At 46.5% G+C, this 17,375-nt stretch overlaps 1 protein-coding gene across 1 annotated transcript in view; it reads right to left on the bottom strand.

Annotated features, from left to right (window-relative positions):
• Window positions 1-17,375, bottom strand: part of Dock5 (dedicator of cytokinesis 5) — a 182,989-nt gene that overhangs the window by 91,061 nt on the left and 74,553 nt on the right. Inside the window, exons 4-6 of the mRNA XM_048422301.3 lie at window positions 15,718-15,773; window positions 13,496-13,592; window positions 647-795 (exon numbers count right to left, since the gene is read on the bottom strand). Of these exons, the coding sequence (XP_048278258.3) occupies window positions 647-795; window positions 13,496-13,592; window positions 15,718-15,773 (302 nt within the window). The remainder of the gene's footprint in view (window positions 1-646; window positions 796-13,495; window positions 13,593-15,717; window positions 15,774-17,375) is intronic.

Genomic DNA, 17,375 nt, shown 5'->3' on the forward strand with positions numbered 1-17,375 from the left:
TAGGAAGAATAACTTCTAATTTCCTGCTGCATAGTAACATAACTATGGTTGGTAAAAATTAACTTTATCCATCAAAGTACCCAGAAAAGAAGATTTTTAAATGCTCCCAACACAAAGAAATGTGTTGCCAAAGTGATGGGGTTGCTATTTAACCTCATTAATCATCATTATACGTAAGTACTATATACATGTGCCTTGTAAATATGGATAATTATATATAATATGCACCTTGTTTATTTATTTTCTGCTTTATTTTTCAGGCACGGACTCATAAAGCCAACCAGGCTGGCTTTGAACCTGATATGCTTGACCAGAACTTCTGATTCTCCTGCCTCCGTCTTCAGAGAGCCGGGATTACAGCACCGGCACACCCAGTTTGTGCTGTGCTGGGCTTTGTGCAAACTCGGCAAATGCTTGACCAACTGGTCTACCTCCTCAACCCTCAATCTGACATTGTTGAAAGGATTTTTTTGGTTTGTTTGTTTGTTGAGACAGGGTTTTTTCTGTGCAGCCCTAGCTGGCCTCGAACTCACAGAGATCCGCCTGCTTCTGCCTCCCAGCTGCTGGTATTAAAGGTGTGAATGATATCTACTGTGAAGGTGCCGGCCATTTCCCACATCTTTGGTATAGGATTGTCTTGGGTTACCTGTTTCCATGATCAATTTTGGCTGTGACCTTCTTCTTCAGCTCTGCTAGTTCATCTTTGGGGAGTGTCCCAGACAGGATCTGGGAGCGCCACTCGATCAGACTGTAAGTCATTTGCTGCAGCTGCCGGAAGAGTGTGACCTTGTTGTTCTAAATTGGGGGAAAGGACAGAAAGGGAAACAAAGATGTGACGGAGAAAGAACATCTTCGCATAGAATTTCTGCAGGGTACTACTTACTCAGGAGGTCACATAGTAAGCTGTACACTTTGAGGCATAATTTTTGTTCCTAAGAATAAGTTTGCCCAAGCTACCCTGAATGTGCCCCAAAATGCAATTATAAAAGTGAGTAATAGTTTCAAATTGATCCTAAATCATAAACTCATCATATCATGAACACACCCGAAAATTCTGACCAAGTCCCTTCCTCCACTGAAAATCCTTTAGGCATTCCCACCAGGGATAAGAGGGTTCACTATATGTCCTTTTGTGGCCGGTCTGGACCACATTCCCACCTATATTTTGTATCAATTTACACCTCAGTATCTCTGCTTCCTTCATGCACAGTGGTCATTTTTTCCAAATGTTTCCAAATGTTCTGGAATCTGTCATAATTTCCTCCACCTGTAACCACGCTGCCCTTCTCTTTCCAAACCTCTCCTGTGTGTACATGTTCATATGTGGGGGTGTCCATGCACACGTGCATGCATGTGTGTGCAGGCAGGATCAACAGCAGGGCACTTCCTAATTTACTCTTTACCTTATTATTATTATTTTTTGAGACAGACTCTCTCATTAAACCCGGAACTCAGTGATTTAGGTAGACTAAGCCCCAGGGATCTGCTGGTCTCTACCTCCCCAACTCTGGGATTACTCATGTCTGCCATCAAGGCCCAGTTTTGATGTGAACATTGCGGAGCCAAAATCAGATCTGCTTGTATGGTAGGTGCTTCATCCACTGAGCCTGCAGGGCTCCCCAACTCCACCAGCTGCCTAATTCTGACTGCAGTCTCAACTGAGAAGTCTTAGCCAATGAGTTAGCCATGCCTTCCTCTGATTGGAATTTATAACCCATGCCAGTACTCAGAGTCCTGGAAGATTGTGGCCTGGCTGGCTCTCTCCCTGGACAGGGATCACCCCTTTTGTGTCTGTATCTGCAAAATACACAGAAGGAAGAATTACAAGGGGAGAAATAACTAATTTTGGAGATATGGAATATTAGAAAAGATAACTTCAAATTTTTATTTATTTATGTATTCATCATCATCATCATTATTATTTTTATTTTGGCTTTTCAAGACAGGGTTTCTCTATAGCTTTGGAGCCTGTCCTGGAACTCTTGTAGTTCCAGACTGGCCTCAAACTCACAGAGATCAGCCTGCCTCTGCCTCCCAAGTGCTGGGGTTAAAGGTGTGTGCCACCACCGCCCGGCTTCAAATTTTTATTTTTAAAAATAAAAATTGCCCCAGCAAATGGACATTGAACTCACTAGTAACTCACTGAACTGAGCTAAAGTAAAATTGCAACCAAATAACATTTTTTATCTCAATAATTTCGAGAGTCAAACACTTGGTGTCTGAACCATCCCCTTCTCAGTTCTATCTACATGGTAGACTGGATCATTATGTACTCTAAGAAACCGTCAGTCAGTGAGAATGAACTGGAGACAAAGGTTCTGCCCTGGAAAATCCAGGATTATTAAGGGGAAGGAAAATAAAAACTAGGCAAGCATATGCATGTACTTATCATGTACTATGTTTCTTTTCTCCTGGCAGCACTGGAAGTGAATTTGGAGGCTCACGGATACTAAACAAGTACTCTTACCACTGAGTTATAACCTCAGTACTTACTGTTGTAACCTGCTGGTCTGGCTGGTCTTCTGGGTACCCTGTCCCTTTAAGAGACAAGCCCTGCTTACTCCCAACCCCCTACTCCCTTCCACTGTCTGCTTTCCTCTTCAGTCCTCCCTCCCCCTCTTCCTTTCTCTTCTCTCCCTCCCCACCACCCTTCTTCTACCTCTCTCTTTTCTCCCCCCCCTTCTCCTCCTCCCTTTCCTTTCCCCCTCCATAACCTAATAAATAAACTCTATACCCAAGCTCTTTCTGCATGGCATATCTGTCTGTCTCCTGCTGAGGCCTCAGATCACCCACCAGGGGACCCCCTAGGCCTCTGGTGACCAGCTGTTGCCCCTCCTGGAATGGGTTCCCCACCACCTCTTTATAAATACCGCTTATATTATTATATCTATATATACGAGATAATCTCAGATTATGAAGAGTGCAAGAAAGAAAATAAAAATATATAAAAAATGAACAAATTGGCTGTGTACACCTTTAATCCCAGAACTTGGGAGGTGGAAGAAAGAGTGCGTCTGTGAGTTCAAGGCCAGCCTCTACTACATAGTGAGCTCCAGGCCAGTTAGGGTACAGAGGGACCCTGTCTCAAACAAAAAGTACAAATGCCGAAAGGGCCACCTCGGACAGTCAGGAAAAGCACACCATATTCAAAACATATCAATTACAATCCTGTACATCACCACTCATAACTTATGGACTATGATGCTAGTGGTGGTTTCTTGTTTGTTGGTAAAAGCCGTGGTGCTGTTATAAGACTGTGCAGTTCTAAAGCTAATTTATAACTCACCCGTCATGTGTCAACCACAATAAGTGCTCAGTACTCGATGTCTAAGCCATTACAACCTAGGTTCTACCTGAATGGTTGACTGATCCATGACACAAAGAAGATAAGTGATGTAAACAATGCAGAGAGAGAGAGAGAGAGAAAGAGAGAGAGAGAGAGAGAGAGAGAGAGAGAGAGAGAGAGAGAGGTGAGAGGAAGTGGAGAGTGGGTGGGTGGGGATGGAGAGTGTGTGAGCGTGCATTCTAATGGCTGCTCTCCTGTTGGTGTTCTCTAACAACCCCAGGAACAGATTCCCAGATATAAACATCAACCAGAACTGAGTTGGAAACACCCAAGGTATTTCTGACCAAAGCATAAATCTTTAAAGAAGATTTATGGCTGACAGGTGTGGCTGTGAGAGGCAAGGCTGAGATTAGTAACTTCTGATAAAAACTCTACAAGTCCAAAGTTCCTGGGGACACAAAGGAGGGAGAGGAGATGGAAGAGGCTGTGCCCAGTTATCTGTGATCTCCAGGGGCTTTATTTACACTGCGGTCTTCACAATCCAAAAGGCAATTCCTGTTTGCGACCAGGAAGGTGCTTACATCTTCCTACATCCTCCTGAGCCGGCCCTTAGAAAGCACAGGGAGATATGTAAAGGTCTTGTCTTCAGTCAGCATAGTAAAAACCTCTGCCTTTTCAGTTCAGTTCTGTACAAAAATGTTCCCATTTCATTGTCTTACAAACTGGGGTGGGGAGGGGTGAAGCCTCCTTTCACAACTGCTAGATGGAAAAGGAATTCTTTTTTCCTTTCCAGTGACTCCTCCACTCCTTTAGTGTCTTTTAGCTGTAATTAAGACATTAATTTCCATACTCTGAGAAAGAACAGGTTCCGGGGGCCTGGGAATCCTCGGCATGATGGGGTGTTTTGTCTGGAGCACATGCTCACAAGTCCTCAGTCTCAATTACATCAGACATATCCGTGGTAATTTAATTATTGCCTGTCCATATCAGGCTTGTGTGCCAAGTCCTTCCTCCCAAAGAAGGATGAAGACGGCCATTCTTCTCCCATTCACTGTGCCAAGTTCATTTTCAATAGGCAAGCTGGAACAGGCCAGAGGAAGTGAGTTCCCCCCACTTTCTTCAAGGAGAAGGGCTTTGCCCCAACTGCTCAGGGCTAAGCAGTTTGCTTCCTAGAGGCCGCTCATACTCCACTGGCACCTCATGCATTTTTGGGGGGAAGCATGTTAGGGTAGAAGAGGAAGATCTCGCGCCCCCAAGTAGGATGAGTATGTCATATTCTGTCTCTCCTATTGTCCTCTGCTGGGATTTGGCTAGGGCTTGTCCTCCCCAAGAGCTCCTATGCAGAGCCATGATGGGGGTGGTTGACTTTCTCAGTGGCCAGGTAGGAGGTAATTTAACCGCAGGGGGTGCTGCTGAGTGGGAGGGGTTAAAGTTGGCCTCCTGGACTAAGCTAGTTCTTCTTCTTTTTTTAAATAGATTTATTCTTAGGTAATTTCAAACATAGATACAGTACATCTTAAGCCTATCCTTTCCCCGGCCCCCTCCCCATCTTCGTGAGTTTTACTGTCTTGTAAGCCACTGAGTCCAGTTAACTTAGCTTGCTGGAATATTGAGCAATGAATGTGGCTGGCTCGATCTTGTGCAGGCCTTAGGTGGACAACCACAGCTGCTGGGAGATCCTGAAGGTAACATGGGCAACACGGATGTGACCATGCAACGCGGATGTGACCATGCCGCACCCAGAAGACAGCATTTCACAGCCGGGTAGGGGAGGTGATGTAGTACAGATGTCTCGTTTAGGCTGAACTCTCAACGGCCTATTTCTACAGTTACAAGACTCCTAGCCGGTCACAGAGTCATTTCCCCTCAGTTCTTGGACCAGTGATGGGTCTACTAACTGCTGATCTCAGCAGAAAGTAGCTCTCTGGCTATGGTGAGAACAGTATGTTCATTCTTGAAAAAGTGTTAGGAAAGACTGCAGACCTGGGCTCGGAATGGCTCCTGTGAGGCCTTCGCCCTGTACACAGTCCTATCACGAAACAACCTTCTGTGAGATGAAGGGCAACAGGGATGACGGATACAGGAGCCTGATCCTGAACGTTCGTTCAGCTTCCAATACTGGGAGCAAAGTAAACCTGTTCTCTTTATGCAGGACCTGGACTCTGGGGTTTTGTGCTATCAGCAGCAGAAAAAGGACTAAGAGGCCCTCCTTCCTGGCCTCTGGTTCCTACCTCCTACCCAGTCCAAGCCTGCCCTCTACAGAGCCTCTCCTCCATCTTTGGTTCTCTCCGGGTTTGCCTTTTCACATTACATAATCTCGTTCATCCTTTTTCCAAAAGTCAGCACGATCCTGGGATCTAGTAGGAACTCGGGAACAAATCTGATGGCTTAAACTCTTAAGAGTCAGTTTTCAATTTGAGTGAGGAACTGTTACCCCACGTAACACACTCCAGATACTGTTTTCTACCAGACAATACAGACATCCCTCTATCTCACTTAGTGTATTTTTCTAATCCAGATGTTTATCCTCTTTCTTTCTTTGTTAGAATTTCTGGAGAGAAAGACCAAGGCACAAGGACAGATAGCTCTGCCTCCCATGGTGACAGGAACGTAGAAGTCACTCGAGAGTACTACAGAAATCTGGAGGCTGTTCAGGCCACGACGTTGACTTATTAGGTGTCAGGACCCCGACTCTGCTTGCCTCCTCTCCTTCCTCATCCATGGGGTTTTATGATTTAGAAGGAAAAGTGCCCGAGGGAACATACGGAGACTTGGCTTCTATTTCTAATTCTATCATTAACTTGCTATGTGACTTTGGGCAAAGTTCCCTGCCCAGAGACATCTTCCAGTCTAAGACAGCTGATCACCTCCATGTATCCTCCTACCTAACAGAATCCTGATTGGCTGCTTCTGACCGCCTCACTTCTTTGCCTTGCTCTGAACACACTGGGTAGGAATTAACAAATGCTCCCCAAGGACAGAGCTTTACGATAATCTCAAGAAATCTTTCCCATGTAGCTGTTAACTCCGGGGTGCAGACTGAGTGCCAACTGAACTATCCAGCCATGCATCCTACCCATCCTTACTTCCTCTCCCCACCCCGGAAAAACTTGGCCTGCCAGGCAAAGGTTTGATTGTTTTTTTGTTTTTTTTTTAAAGAAAACGTTCCAGCATTTCCACGTCACGTTTTGTTTCCTGCTAAAGCTACATGGAGGCAGAGCTTGTAATTGATTTTCAGATCACGTGTTCTGTCTGAGGATGAAACCAGTTTCAACAGGAGACCAAAGGGAGACCAGTTAAACTGTACTTCAGTCTGTGCTGCCAATCACCGATGACTGACAGATCAGAGGGGGGCCTTCATCTACCTGGAAATAAAACCATGGGTGTGACAGGAAGAAAGGGTGACTCAGTAGGCCCTGTGTGTTCCCGACCCCCACCTCTCTATTCCAAAGTTCCCCAGAACTATAGCAGGCACAAGACTTTATTTTGGAAGCAACTTTCAAGTGCAGGGGGATGGGTCCTTCTTAGGAATACAGGTTAACAACTAAACTCCCCAATTCCACATCGTGCATTAACTACTCTTAGGGCCAGGCTCTTTCCCTTCAGGGAGAAGAACAGACCCCAGCTCCAAAACTTACAGAATGAACAGGCTGCCTCAAAAAAAACCTCACTAGGCTCCTTCTCCAGTGGGAAGAGGGGAGAGCCCCTGGGCTGCACCCAGTGATAAGCAAATGTCTCAGGCTTCCCAAACAGTCCTGTATTTGAAAACACCTGTCTCACTGTTACCCCAATACAGTCTGGTTTGGTGATTTCCAATAGAGGAAATAGCATCCTGTGACTTGGGATGTACGGTTGTTTATATTCAACAGACTGGGACAGGGCAGATGGCACAGCACGCTTAGCTCTTGCAGAGGGTCCTGATTTGGTTCCCAGCACCCACATCAAGAGTTCAACAACCACCCATGACTCCAGCTCTGGGTAGATCCAAAGCCATTGGCCTCTGCAGGCACCCAAATTTACACACATACACATACATGTGAGCACACACTTTTTGAAAAAGCAAAACAAAACCTTTAAGAAAAAAGGTATAACTGGTCCTGTGTGGTGATACATATCTATAACCCCAGCACTCCTGAGGTTGAGGCAGGAGGGTGGAGAGTTTGAGACTTCTCTGGGGTACAAAACTAACTGGTAAGTTATAGCTATCTGGCAAGTGAGGTCTCATACAGCTGCAATCATATCTAAGTCAGGGCAGCATGCCTATCAACATGGCTGCATGGAAGCTGGGAAGAGGTGCCACTGGAAAGCAAAAGGCCAGAGATCCCTGGCTGTATCTCACAGCTGGGGAACACCAATCTCCTGTGGCAGGAGAGGAGAATACGTGGAAAGTGCAAATTCACCTGCTTGGAGTAATTAAGTAAAGCCACAACTGATAGGGAACCAGCCATAGTATCTCTGTCCCTTCGGCCCCATCGTGGAAGATGAAGCAATGGCTACAGCTGGGTAGACAGACAAATTCTAGTGTTCTCTGGGCAAGTGCTACAGTGTGACGGGAGATGTCCTTCTATATTCAAGATTCTTGGCACTTTGGAAAGGCGGTGTGCCAGATGCTATCATGGAAGGCTCATGGACCAACTCACTGAAGTCTCACAGTGCGTGTTCAAGGCACACAGACTACCTAATTCCAATTACAGGAGAGGATAGAAGAACCCAGGGGTCAAGGATTGTGCTTAGGCTGCAGGTTCGGCTACCAGCCTCCCGAATCTATGTTCTTTCTGTTAAAGGGTTGTTCGTTTTCTGTGACTATTATTAGCTTTGTGGATTTCTCTAAATATAAAAAATGCATAATATATACTGGGTGGTGGCGGCACACACCTTTAATCTTAGCACTTGGGAGGCAGAGGCAGGCGGATCTCTGTGAGTTCCAGGATAGCCAGGACTGTTAAACAGAGAAAGAAACCCTGTCTGAAAAAACCAAAACGAACCAAACAACAAACAAACAAACAAAGAAACCAAAAGCTAAAAACAAAACCATACCCAGAAAGGGAGGGAGCCCTCTGAGAACTGCTGGATCTGCCCAGCCCCAGTGTCTTCTGTCTTGTTTCATCACCAGGTGACCTCACCGATCAAGACATTTCCTCCTTTCCTGATCAAGCCCTGGAAACACCCAGTGACTGGTCCATCCAGCCAAGGGGCAGTTCTGCAGGCAGAGCTTACCAAGAACAGCTGTGAGCATGCGCTCTGCATTCTGGACCTATCTGTGCCTCCTGGACTTGAGCCTCAACCAAGAAGCCTTGCTATCTACAGCAGACGAAATCCAGTCTGCTCCCAACTGCTCAAGGCCACTCTGCCCAAGATGATTACAAGAGAGAAAGGCAGCGGCCTTGGATAAGAGTGGCACACAGAGAGCCGCTCCTGCATTCCTGGCAGCCACGGCTGGGTGAGAGGGAAAGTTCTGAGTCAGGGTGGTCTGGTGGGATAGCCATCGACTGCGGTCGCTGCTTCCAACAGCATTAACAAGCGCGGGTTTGCACTGGCGGAGTCTGTGACTGACCACCTGCAGGTGGGAAGTACTGCCACAGCCCCCTTTCATGCTTTCCCAGCCTTGGGAAGCAAGGATACAAAGATACAGACTCAGAAAGGGAACGAGGTTCTGCATCGCTTTTACAAGGTGTCAAAATCCTACGGAAGTACGGGGACTCTGAATGACTTGCCGCAGATCACAGAACTAGCTAGGACAGGGCATGCAGGGGAGACCCATTTCCCAGGGGGGTTGGCTTCTGTAGTTTGTTTGCTCCCCATAGCATAGGGTCGACACCTGCCAGGAAGGACAGTTGAAAGGAAATCAGTAACATACTCTCAGGAGAAAAGAGGGACCATATGAGGGAGGGTCTTGGGGACAAATAGTCTTTCCTCTTTTCACTCTGGGTAAGGGGTCCCATATCCTCAATATGGACGTCTCTCCTCCCCAGTGTGAGGTATTTCTGGTGATTACACTCTTTGTAATTGCTAAGACCAGGAGACAAACATCCTTTCTGGACTAATCCAGCGTCCTCATGGCTGGGGTTTACCCGGTTAGCAGGTAGTATTTCTCCCTCCTAGAAAACACTGGATCAACACGGTACATTCCAGTGAGATCAGACAGAAATGAGCAGAACCAGGAAGCAGCACATTTAGGGAGAGACAGAGTCGGGGGTGGGGGGGGGCAGCCTAGAAGTGGCTAACAACGGCACTCAGAAGGCTGGATTCAAAGTTCATGGAAGGAAATCGTGGAGATGTAGCCCTGATGGTAGGTGCACTTGCCTAACATGCAGAGCCCTGGTTTCAATCCCCAGAACCGCAGACGAAAAATCTAATCTATGGAAGGATTAATGTCATAGTGTATGAATATATGCCGGCGGGGTCCATGTTTATGTTCACATAGAATAAAGGAGCATGTGTGCACAATACAAAAATAAAATTATATGCAGGGAGGGCAGACTTGGAAATTAGATATTAGAGAGGTTCCCCCCCTTTTAATACTTCCCAGGAAAACAGGGTATTTGAGGTTTGCTACTTTCTCTCTAACATGAGAAAGAAAATCAGAAATTCTGAACTGTCAATGCCCTGGGGAAGGGGGTGGAGGGGCCAGAGCAATTCATATCAAACTCACTGCGTGTGGACTACTCCTTAGTGAATAAGCAGTCAACCGGGGTCCCAGACAATAACTAAGCAACGCCCACCGTCCATGTCTTTCCCAGCCAATCAGTAGCAACTACAAGTCATTTAAAGGTTATCTTGTCAGATTTCTAAGATCTAAGGGAAAAAAAAATGTGCTGTCCTCTGAGAGGAAATTAAAAAAAAAAATCAATTAATTCACTAGGCTTTGCACTTAAAACTCAATTCTGCTAGGAAGGAAGGAAGGAAGGAAGGAAGGAAGGAAGGAAGGAAGGAAGGAAGGAAGGAAGGAAGGAAGGAAGGAAGGAGAAAAAACCCACAAAAAACCACAACTCAATTCTGCTACTAAATGGGTAGGGGGCTCACGAAGGAAATGTCAAAAGCGCTTCTCAGTTCACCCCCTGGAACTGCTGGGGCAACGACAGGGTCCTATTTCCTCAGTCTTACTTATTTCTCTCCCTCCACCCCCCCACACTCTTTGCATGCCTCTGTCTGTCTGTGAATGGAAACCAGTGTCTCATGCATGGCAGGCAAGCACTCTACCACTGAGCTACACTCCCAGCCCTACTTCTCAGTTCTTTTCCCCAGGAAACCTGCCTGGATAACTTGTGGATATACAGAGGCCATGGTGAAGAAAATGAGCAATAAAGTCGTCTACTAGAAAGGGAAAAGGTCTTCTTATTCATGGCACAAGCAACAATAACAAAAACTCCTTCCAAAGTACAGACTGAGTGCCCCGTATTTGAAATGACTTGAAATGTTTGGGATAAGAACTTTTGTTTTGCTTTTTAAAGAAACATTTACGTAGACCTGATGAGGTCTCCTAGGGATGGCAATATGAAATTTGTTTATGCTTCATCTCTGCCTTCTACAACAGCCTCAACATCATTTAACGTGGCCTCAAGATAATTTTTGTACAGATAGAAAACGTCACACATGAGGTCAGGAGCGGGACAGACTTTTCCACATGTGTTATCACGCATGTGCTCAAACGCTTTAGAATCTTGAGTGTTTTGGGATGCTTGTGTTTTAGATTCGGAACGCCTCTGGTTTGCCTGTGATACAGTTGGAGTCGGGTGCTAGATGACCAGCCACCAGTGCAGCGATGGTAAGAAGTGGTGGGGATCCTGAGGAGTGGAGATCAATGAAAGCACCAGTCTCGTTAGGTATCTCAAGAGGGTTCTCCGACATTGAGGTGACTCTCCGTGTTCTGCTCTCCTGTCAAGCCCTGTGAGTGTTCCTTCCTATAAGTTACCGCTACTGTGACACCATCAACATCAAGGTACCCGCCAGAGTTGAACTGGCTCATGTTATCAGGCTCTGGAGCCTCCGTGACTATGGTGTAAAGCTGTCTCTTTTCTTCAAAAGTTGTCCTCCCCTCAGGTATTAAATTACAGCATCAGAACATAGACAATGCAGAATACTCAGTCTGTACTTACCCAATACACTCCGCCACTCGACCATTTCCAGAGAGAGCATTAAGGACTAAACCCATGTCCATGCAATTTCCCACCCATCAACCTTCTATATCCACCACGACATAATCAATTAACCAGAAGCAGAGTGCTTTCAATGTAAGTACAAGTTGATCAATGGAGGCCACAGGGATGACAGCCGTATCCTTTCCCTCCCAGAGTGAATGATTTAGGGGCTCAGAGTTAGAGCTCCCATCAACTCCATCCGAAAAGATCAAAAGATCACCTTCAATATGGGCATAATGCCCCAAGGGCCAGACCATGCATTCAGCAGTAAGTGTTCGGGTGGTCCAGACGGAAACATTAAGGACGAGTTTGTTTAGAAGATGCATTATGAAAAAGAAAGGACACAAATGAGGCTTTGAAGCTTGGGGAGGGAGAGAAATACCATGTGCTTTCCCCACAAAGGGCTGGTGATTTCTAAGGCTATGCTTTATCCTGGAATACACAGCCCTGAATGGAGTGAAATTCCGTGTGAACTCTTAGGAAAGGCGCTGGAATGAGGTTTGGCTGCTGCTTTCGTATGCAAGGACAAGATTGGGGTTATTGCTGTAACTTAGCCAGACTGTTCACATAAAGAAAAGAATGACTCCCGGGTCCAGCTATCTAGCCTACAGAATCGTGAAAATCTTCACATGTCTAGTCAGAAAATATATTACTCACCATGTGACTTCCTAGTCACCCGACAGAAGCCTGGAAGTCTCCTACACAGGCGAGACCCACTGATGCTCACCGAAAAGGTCTCCGGAGAAGGAACATTAGAAAATGGTCCGTGGGTTCCAGTGTCAAGGGAAGGGTTTTTAGACTGGAGAAGCACCCAGCATGCTGCAATGAACTTCGAGTGCCTTGTGCACTTGCAAACTAGCCAGTTCTATTCTGATGATGTTTAATGCTGAGAGTCCCAGGCCCTAGAAATGCTGGGAGTCCCATCACAGGACAGGTGTGTTTAAAGAAGCGATGCTCAGTTTAGAGCAAAGCTAAGGAGTTAGTGTGACAATGGCTTTCTTGGCAGAGAACAGCACATGGTGAGACATACAGTCTGCACATGGGTCTTCTGGCCTCTCTCCCTCTTCATATGACATCACAGGAATACCATCATGAGCCTCCACATTCATGGTCTTATAACCTCCTAGCCACCTTGCAAGTCTTCTCTTCTAAGCACTACAATTGGATTGAATTTCCACCCTTGAAAGATTCTCCTTCCTAATTCTATTTATGTATTCACGTGGGGCAACTTAGAGAAGTTGGCTCGCTCCTTCCATCATATGGGTCCAGAGGATCCAACCAAGGTTGTCAGGCTGGGATGCCAGGGCCTTTACTTGATGAGCCATGTCTCGGTCCCAGCCTTCATCCTCTCAAGGCCTCACAGTGGAGTAAACTCTAACGTGAACTTCAGAAATGGCAGGTTACATTTAACTCACAAAGTCCCAGTTGTAAACACACATGTAACTACATGATTACTGTCACAAAGAGGATGTTCCTGTGCCTATGTAATTTCCCACTGAACTAGCATCTTGTATTAGCATTCGGAGGTCAAACAGTGTGGGGGGAAAGAATACTGACTGAAGGGATCCTGACTCCAGCTTACCTGATATGTGGTTTGGAGTCTGCAAGGTCTACTGGTCATAGTTTTAATGCCCCCCTCAGCAGGCTGAGCACTGTGCTGTTGATAAAATGTCTATTTATTGGCATACACGGAGACGCAACAGCAAGTGGCTTGGGTTCCTGCTAGGCTATCAGCAGATATAACTGCATCTTTTTTTTTATAGCAATGCGGTAAGAGATCGCGGTTTGAGGTACCCAAGAAGACCTTGGCAAGTGTTTGCAGTTATAGCTTCCTATTACTTTCATCACCAGCAAGAGTGAATTAAGGATCACGCCCACTTCCCTCTATAATCCCATTAGCGTTGGTCCAACTCTGGGGAAATGAGAGTCCGCTGCCTTCCAGCATCGTGGGCTCTGGGGAAGGCACACCCTGCTCAATGGAGAAGATGGCTCTGCCGTCCAACAGTCAGACTGAAGGTCCAGAAATGGCACCTAAGGCCACCACCCAAGGGAAGCCCCAGGGGAAGCTTACCACATAAAGCTTGCGCCAGATGACAGCCCATTCTCGTAGAGTATTCGTCAGTTCCTGAACCAGTGGCAACTCCCCAGGAATCACGGTCTCATGCTGCCTACAAGGAACCAAAGAGATGTACGCTTGACTGCACATGATAGGAGCTGCCTCTCCCGACCAACCCTCTCTTGACAATCAAAGCCAGGAATGTGGCTGCTGTGGTTTGAAATAAACCGATCTGCCTCTGAAGGGGTGTGTAGTTTGGAGAACTTGAACCTGGGTAAATGAGGGCACAAAAACAAAGAACTGAGACCAGCACAGTCTATATGCATGGCACAGGTGAAGCCTAGACTCTACTTCCCCATGTTTATGCTCTCTGAAAGTGCCGATGACTAAGTCATGTAATTAGCTGCTGCCATCGGGCAGCTGTTCCGTTTTGTAGAGAGGTACATGGTATGTGATCTCACCCAAAGACCTGCTTGCAAGGACAGATCCATGCCCTCTTCCAGAGAGGACTGGGTTTTCTTGTCCTCTGCTGCTTCCCAACATGGGAAATGGAGACAAACCAACATCCTCACTCACAGTGAGCTTAACTGCATGTGCTCACATAAATTGTCCCTGGTGCTCCTACAACTATCAACAGGAGAAAGACAGCAAGTACATACAAACGCATAGGGAAGAGCAGCAGGACCACTGTGAGAACATGCAAACATGGGGTACAACTGAGTGTGAATTCCAGGTCGAGAAAGGCAATACATTATAGGGCACGTGTGGCTCGTGACACATCTGTTACGTGCTAACTCTGGAAAGTTGCAGGCGCTCCCCGACTTAGGAGAGTCTGATTTTGCAACTCTAAGATGGCTGGGAAGTATACACACGTAGGCGCTGGCTTTCTGCTTCTGGCCCAGTGCTGAGCATGTTACATGAGGGACATGCTACTCTATACTACAACAGGCTTTGGGTTAGGTGATTTTGCCCAACTGTCAGCTACTGCAAGTGTTCTGACACTTACACTACATTGGAGGTGACTGGGCTAGGCTATGTTTCCTAGGTTAGGTGAAATAAATGCATATCTTGTCATCCTTTTTATTAGCATAAGCATATATTAATTGTATAAAATGATAGACTTTCCTGTGATGCCCGCTTATGATGTTAGCTTGTTTGCTTGTTTTTAGAGATAGGATCTCTCTGTGTAGCTCTGACTATCCTGGAACCAGCTCTGTAGACCAGGCTGGCTTTGAACTCACAGAGATCTACGTGCCTCTGCCTCTTGAGTGCTGGGATTAAAGGTGTGTGCCACCACCGCCCAGCTCTGCTTGTGATTTTTTTTAACCCCAGTGGGTTTTAAGGATGCAACCACATTTCAAGTCCAGGAGCATCTGTATCTGCTGAATGAGTAACACAGTTAACTGGGCATCCTGCCTTTCACCTGGCAGATCCAGGTAGAACAGGGCTCCTACTTTGCCTTCACAAGTGACACTTGGAGGCTGCCCAGGAATGGTGCAGAGAAGAGCAGCTCCCGGTGCTGGTCCTGCTATAGAGAACCTATGGGAACTTGAGCACGTATCTATCTCTTATCTTATAATGTGGGTGCTGGGCTTTGGACTTCTCAAAAATGTTCATCTAGCTTAGAGGTTCCAGGACTCTGACAGCCTCCCTGGCACCAGCCATGGACTCAAGTTTTAACTTTCTTAATTCTCGCTTCCTACTTTGGATGTCCTGCTTTCCTTAGCTGCCACAGGGTCAATCCTTTGTAGGACAAATGACCTGATCAAGAAACGAATACTCCAAGCTGAGTGGACCTTAACCACACAGCACGCTCCCATAGACTGCTGCCCTAGGATCTCACTGTAAGACCACCACAGCGTTTTCCTCCAGGAAGCTGTGAAAATTCTGGCATGTACTGACAGCTAAGTGATGTATTCAAGGTTCAGTGTTGAGGACAGACGGATGTCCCTCCTTCCCAGATGTTCACATACACTCACATCCACATACCCAGTGAGCGGTCAGAAAGAACTCCAAGGGGAAGTGGAAGGTCCTCAGAGTTCATCACTGCTGTCTTTACTGTTCTGGGGACGGGTGCCCGGAGGGGGACAAGTACAGAAAGAGAAGCCAGAATGAGGAACTCTATGAGAAAGTAAAACTAACGAGCGAAGGAGGGCATCAGTGGGAACAGGACATTCTTTCATGAGCATCTTGCATCTTCATCCCTTTGCAGTGGTCCTTCCTGGACTGGAACTTACCCTCCATCTTCCACGGTTGCCTCTTTCAAATGGATGTATGTTTCAGGGAAAATGCCCTACAGAAAGAGAGCTCCAGTTACTCAGCCATTAAACACAATCTCAGAGTCAAGAACATACACACTGCGGGGAGAGCTATGACCGCTTTGACAAAAGGAAAAAGTCCCAAGTGAGTTTGCAGGGCATCGCTGATGATGACTGCCTATATTTCAACCACATTTCAAGGAAGGATAGAAATGCTGAAATGGTAGAAATGAAGATTTGGGCTCAGGAGGCATAAGATGTTTTGAAAATAGAGAGCCAACAATGCCCCATCAGCTCAGAGATCCAGCAAGGGCAAGGAATGTAATACTGAGAACCTAGAATCTATACAAAGCCAACATGGCGCGGTGCGTCCATTAAAGGGTCTCTCATCATGAGCGAAGTGGAGCTGTCAACATTTTAGTAGCTTCCTGCAACGATTCCTGTCAGCACTTTCACTGAAGACCAACTGCAAATCACTAGTCACCTGATCACAGCCTCCCATTGTTCTCCTTTTATAACCCCAAGAGGCATTTCTATATCAGTATTATGACATCGCCCACTGGCAAAAATTTAAAAAGTCCCAAGGGAAGGGCATAAAACCACTGGGTGGGAACCCCTGGGTGGGAACCAGAAAACCACAGCAAAGATCTCTCAGTAGGAAAGAACTTTCCATACATTCTCTTGAATACCGAAGCTTACGTCTCCTTGTGCAATGCTCTCAAGATGCCACATGCAGAAGGAGCCGCTGAGCCTTGCTTAAAAGAATGGTTCACACGGCAGAGAAGATGAGCTAGCTGAAATCATGGATCAACTCCTCCCAGCCTTGCTCAAGAGAGGGCTGGCGTGATCTCTGTGGACAGTAGATGTCAGAGATGGTCGACCACACTGGTGGTGGTGGAGAGAGCCCACAGTTCATAGGACCATAGGTTAAAAGGTGCATGCAACCCATAATCTGTAATAGGGCAAGAAACCTTGGAATGCTGACAGCGGTTGCTTTTGTGGCCAGTTTCATGTCCCATCTTTGTCTATACAACGCTTTCTTTTCATCCTTTGACAATAAAACGGGAAATGGCCAGAACACGAGGGGCTAAGCTGATCTTAGCCGTGACACAGGTCCTCGAACTATAAACACATGATGACTTTGAGACACCAATGGCGACCACGGCAGATGATTTGCACAGGTGTGCAGGCACAAAGGCGCGGCTCTCCAGAGTCCAGTCCTTTTGTGATCCCCCTGCTCTGCGTCGTGGTGGCACTTGGTCATCCTGTTCACAGTCATCCGGTTTCTCTGGTAAGGCCAGAGCCAACCTGGGTCTGGAATTTCTGGTGTCTCTCTGTTCTGCCTTTCCTTTCTCAATGTAACCTACTCGCTTGAACACATTCCAGCTAATGATTTTCTCTATGTTATCCCGTCTGCACACCCACCGTTCTGCCAAGATTAATGACCAGTCTCTTCAAGGCTCAAGTCTTCCTCATTCTGCAAAGCCAAGCTTCCTTTTGCCACCATTCCCAAATGGCTGGTTTGGCTTATAAACAACACCAATAATTGCCATGACAGGAATTGTCCTTTCAAATAGCTCTTCCCCAGGAAAAGGGACCAGCATAGGAGGGGATTTCTATCAGGCTGCATCTCCTAA

The sequence above is a fragment of the Myodes glareolus genome, chromosome 12 (genome assembly GCF_982192425.1).
Source record: "Myodes glareolus chromosome 12, mMyoGla1.1, whole genome shotgun sequence".
In the NCBI taxonomy this organism is placed as follows: Eukaryota; Metazoa; Chordata; class Mammalia; order Rodentia; family Cricetidae; genus Myodes; species Myodes glareolus.